The sequence below is a fragment of the Charadrius vociferus genome, unplaced genomic scaffold (assembly GCF_000708025.1).
Source record: "Charadrius vociferus isolate BGI_N301 unplaced genomic scaffold, ASM70802v2 scaffold358, whole genome shotgun sequence".
In the NCBI taxonomy this organism is placed as follows: Eukaryota; Metazoa; Chordata; class Aves; order Charadriiformes; family Charadriidae; genus Charadrius; species Charadrius vociferus.
The window spans coordinates 348,750-353,541 of record NW_009649576.1 but is presented as its reverse complement, the minus strand read 5'-3'; the positions used below and the strand labels follow the sequence as shown (position 1 = coordinate 353,541).

The following is a 4,792-nucleotide window of genomic DNA, read 5'->3' as shown; positions in this document are numbered from 1 at the left end:
GGTGCCCCTGCCGCAGCCGGGAGTGGCTTGGCAGAGCACACGGAGGAGCTGCTGCGCGGCGGCCGAGCTGGCACCGGTGCCCGATTCAAGCAGAGCAGCTCGCAGCATGGCCTGGCAGGCGGCCACCACCCTGCTCCCTTTGAGCCAGCACTGCCAGGGACAGCCAGCCCCAGGCAGAGCCGAGGGACAGGGACCTCCCAGACCAACAACGCAAGTGTCAGCACAACCCTGCCATCATTGTCTGCCCCGTTGCAAGGCCGGGGAGGCAACAGCAGTATCTGCTCTGGCAGCATCGCCCTGCCATCGCGGCACCGGGGGAATTACAGGCACAGAGGCTCCCTGGGAAACCGCTAGAAGCAGCTGAGCGGAGGAATTCCGGGACCCCAGCAACTGTGGGAGAGCTTGACGCCACGACGCCTTCCCAGGAATGTGTTTTCCTTCCTCTGCTGTGGCACCTGCTAGTAGGCAACACATCCGCTGCCCCATCCTACGTCCCCAGAGCCTTGGCTGCTGCTGTGCACATCCCCAGGGCACCCTGGCAAGAGGGTGTCCGTGAGCTTCACTGCCAACCATTGTAGAGGGGACCTGGAAGGGGATGGGCTGGCGTGGGTCAAGCGGGAGGGCACTGGGGCAGTGGCTGAGCCAAGCATGGAGCCCACGTCCTCTGCGCCTCAACCCAACCCGAAGCAAGTGCTGCTTCTCAAGTTACAGCTGCGGCAGGCTCCAGGAATGTGGGTCTCCGAGACTTCGCGCCGAGGCTTTCTGCATACGTATTTTTAGCACGCCAGACATTGCAGAGCCCCTGGGAACCCGTCTACGCTGTCTCTGCAGCCAGGGAGGCCAGGCGAGGTTCACTGGCTGTGACTCCCCATGCACAGAGCACCCCGGGTCGCTGACGGACCCTGCATGCATCCAGGCTGCTCAGCAGCAGAGCGCTGGTGAACGCTGCTCAGCCTGGGGCTAATCTCCTCGAAACAGGCCCCACCTGAGGGAGAGATCTGTGCCAAACTCTGACACCCACACGCTCCGCTCTCGAGGGAGAGACAGAGTGCCCTGCGGCACCATGCGTGGCTCTGGGAGTGCCAGAAATGAGTGATGTGGCAGCTACAGCCACATAGGATGGGGACTCGCAAGCTCCAAGGTCTGCGTTCACCCCAGAGCAGCCTCTGCCCCCCAAGGCCAGCCTTTGCAGGGCCCCACGGCAGCACACGGTACCTCCAGCTTGTGCGAGACCAAGGAGAGGGCTCCTGGGTCGAGGTTGGAGGCTGCAAAGACCTCGCTGAGCTCCACCTCCTTTTTCTCCAGGACGCTGAGGAGTCCTTTCAGCTTGCGCTCCAGGAGCAGGTTCTTGAAGCCCGTCTTCTGCTGCACCTCGTTAATGGCTTTGGTGAACTTCTGATAGAGCTCATCTCGCTCTGCCTGCACCTGCTCCCAAAGACAGCACGCCTTCACACTGCCCTCAGGACCCCCAGGCTGGTGGCCACCCAGGGCTGGCAGCAAACAGGTCCGGCAGCTCAGCCCTACCTGCTCCAGCGAGAGCCCGGCCGTTCCCCACGGCACCTGCAGCCCGTGGGGAACGCAGGTGCTGGAGCACAGCTTCCCTCCCTGCCTCCATGGCTGGCACCTCCTCAGCACCTGCACTTCTGCTTCCTCCTCCCCACCAGACACCCCTGACAGCAGAACGGGCTGATGAACTCGCTGCGGCACTATTTTAGACCTCAGAAAGGGCCCCACAGCACACGAGGGTCTCGCCTCTCCTCCTCGCAGCTGGCAGGAGTCCCTGGCTCACAACTAGTTAATAAGTGTCCTAATTAGGACACAATCTCTCCTCCACAGCCTATTTCTGAATGCACCGAATATGTTGCTGCCTTAATGATGGATTGTTAACGAGGCCTCAGATCAATGTTCATATTCCTGGGGATTTCTACGAATTGCAAATGAGCTCTCTTCTGCCTCAACAGATTTATCTGGGTTAGCTGGGGGGGGATGGAGAGGCTGAATCTGGGAGAACTCAGTCAATACAACTCATCCCGAGCTGCTGCTGCGGCCAGTCCCTCGCAGGCCGGGAGGGGACCGCTGGAGCGTGCATGATTGCTTAGCAAAGTACAAGGACAGGCCTGTCTGCTGACCGTGGGAGATGCCAAAGCTATGAGAAGCTTTGTTGGAAGCAGCAGTTATCGCACGGCTCTGGATTAGAGCTTCAGAAAGCCCTCGGCTAAGCACAGACTCTGCTAAGCCCCAGTGCTCAATCCTCTGCGGAGGGGACAGGTTTTGGAGAGGGAATTGGGATGCCCGGGCCCATCTTGCAGCTCTCACCTTACTGAACCTCTGCTCCAGCACTTCGTGTTCCCACTGAAGATCTTTCAGTTCCTTCTGGGTGACTTTCAGACGGGCTTTTGTGTTCTGCGAGTGGGAACGGACAGTTAAAGAGCACGGGTTTCTCTTGGGGGTGTGGAGGATGTGTTCTGGCAAGGGAGGACAGTGACCAGCAAAGAGATATGGGCGAGGAAAAAAAAAAACAAAAACAAAAACCAGGCAGCACCCACACCAACTCCCTTCTCCCTTCCCCCTCTGCAGTGGGGGCTACTCTTGTTTCTCGCTGCCAGAGTCCTGGGAGTCCCATCTAAGATCTTATAGACACCCAGATAAGCTGAAAAGGACTTGAAGGACTTTGCTTAGCGATCTGGCCAAGCCAAGTGGCAGAGGTCACTGCTGAGTGACTCCCTCCAGGAAACAGCCAGGGTGACTCAGGAAAGAACAGGGCTGGCCACTCACCGTCAGGGCCTCTTTGTCCTTGTCATAGTGAGCCAGCTTCTTCTGCAGCTCAAACACCCGCTCCTGGGCCTGCTGCAGGGGCTCCTTCAGCTGCTTGTTCTGGAGCAGCACATCCGCCTTCTCCTTTTCCAAGTGATTCTCTTTCTTCTTCATCTCCTCTATCTGCTCCTGTTCTTGGGAACACGAGTACCAACTCCTGGGGGCTGCCCAACTCCTCAGAACTTCCCACACCCTCCATACGTCCTTCTGTTGCTGGCCCAGCAAGATGCATCTTGCTGTGCTCAAGAGTTTCACTCGTGTAACAGCGTACAACCCTCAGGAGACCAGCAGCACCCACACCACCACCTGGGAACTGGCCAGATCTGGGTGAAATCCTCAAAGGACCGGTCCCTTGGTGGAAGGGTGACACTATGCAGGCCAGGCAAGCTAGAGCAGGGGGACAGACAATACCTTCAGCAAGCTGATGAGTGCCAGGTTTTTGAGGGTGATATCGTTGTAGTAGTTCTTGATGTCACTGAAGGCCTTCTCGTGGTTCCTCATCAGCTCGCTGATGTGGCTGTTCTTCCTCTCCTCCACCTCGTGGATCTCAGTCTTCCTCCGCAAGTCAAGCTCGTCCCGCAGCACTTGCATCTTCTTGGTGTACTTGGCCTCGATCTCTGGGGGAGCGCACAGGGGACTGAGTGAGGACCTCATGGAGACCCTGCATACTGCACCCCAGCTCCACTAGCCAGCGTCAGCCCAGCGCATGCCACCACGGCATTACTCAAGGACAAGACGCTTATTAGCAGCGTCACCGCAGCTGCCACCAGCGTGCAGAGCAGTTACGCTGGGACCACAGAGAGCAGAGCCCAGAAATAGCATCCTTGGAAAGAGGGCATGGAAACGCTCCAAGTCAGCCCGTGAGAACCTGAAACGTCCCCTGAGGAGGAGACTGGAGCGAGGACTCTGCAAGGGCTCCTCCAGCCTCCCCACCCCACAGCCTGGAGAAGCGCTGCCGGGCAGCTGCGCTCAGCAGTATGGCCTGGCAGCAGTGACAGGAGCCCTGCCTGCACCCCTCAGCTCGTGCTGCAGGCACCCAGCCTTGTTCTGTTTGCACAATGCTGGGGGTCTGGCAGTCCCAGAGCACAGGGGAGCAAGAACTGGGAGAAATCAACCAGAACTGGGGCAAACCAGCCAGAAATGAGGGAAAATCTTTCTGCTTGAGCATCTGCTAGGGAGCCCAGCAGCGCAACAGAGCTCAGAAGAGCCTTCCCCGGCACACTGACAAAGGGAGGCCATGCAGGAGCTACGCACACATCCTTACCTTTCACTTGTCTCTCGAAGTCATTGCTCAGCCGGGTGATCTCCTCCTCTTGTTTCTGTTAGGAAGAAGCTACGTGTTAGAGGCAGACAACCAAATCCTGAGTCAGCCGCACCCCGAGGGATTCCCTCCTGCTCCCTGGGAAAGGCTCCCGCCATGGCACCAATCCCACGTTATCTGTGCAAACGGCAGCTCACAGGCTCTCCAGCTGCTCTCACAGCTCCCTGCTGCAGGAGAGGGGTTTCACAGGAGCTGCTCCAGGAAGCCCTCCTCCCCATTCCTGTGCTTTCTAGCACCTGTAAGTCCATCTGTTACCCATGCCTCCAGGAAACCCCATCCCACCCCACAGAGAGAGCCGGGGAGGCAGGCTCCTGCTCTCACGCTGGGGTGAGCAGGGCTCAGCTGGTGCCCCCCCACCCCTCCTTTTGCAGCAGAGGCACCTCACACATGGCTCTGGCCCTGCCAGGGACATACCAGGCGCATGTTTTTCACCACCACCTCGTTGGCCAGCTCCTGCTCCTTCAGCTCCACTTTCAAGGAGCGCATGTCTTTACGCAGCTCCATCTCCTGGGCCCAGTGATCCTTCTGGGCCCGCTTCATGGACAGGGTGCCCTCCGCCTTCAGCTCAGTGAGGTTTTCCTGGTGTTCGTACAACAAGTGCTTCACCTTCTGCTTGTAAACCTAAAGACAAACCACAGACTGGGTGAGGGGCTTCAG

The 4,792-nt window shown here is 58.6% G+C and overlaps 1 protein-coding gene across 1 annotated transcript in view; it reads right to left on the bottom strand.

Annotated features, from left to right (window-relative positions):
• GAS8 (growth arrest-specific 8) overlaps nucleotides 1-4,792 on the bottom strand; it is a 6,917-nt gene that overhangs the window by 838 nt on the left and 1,287 nt on the right. The window contains exons 3-8 of the mRNA XM_009890334.1: nucleotides 4,550-4,756; nucleotides 4,079-4,133; nucleotides 3,226-3,431; nucleotides 2,776-2,943; nucleotides 2,317-2,403; nucleotides 1,216-1,425 (exon numbers count right to left, since the gene is read on the bottom strand). Coding sequence (XP_009888636.1) covers nucleotides 1,216-1,425; nucleotides 2,317-2,403; nucleotides 2,776-2,943; nucleotides 3,226-3,431; nucleotides 4,079-4,133; nucleotides 4,550-4,756 — 933 coding nt within the window. The remainder of the gene's footprint in view (nucleotides 1-1,215; nucleotides 1,426-2,316; nucleotides 2,404-2,775; nucleotides 2,944-3,225; nucleotides 3,432-4,078; nucleotides 4,134-4,549; nucleotides 4,757-4,792) is intronic.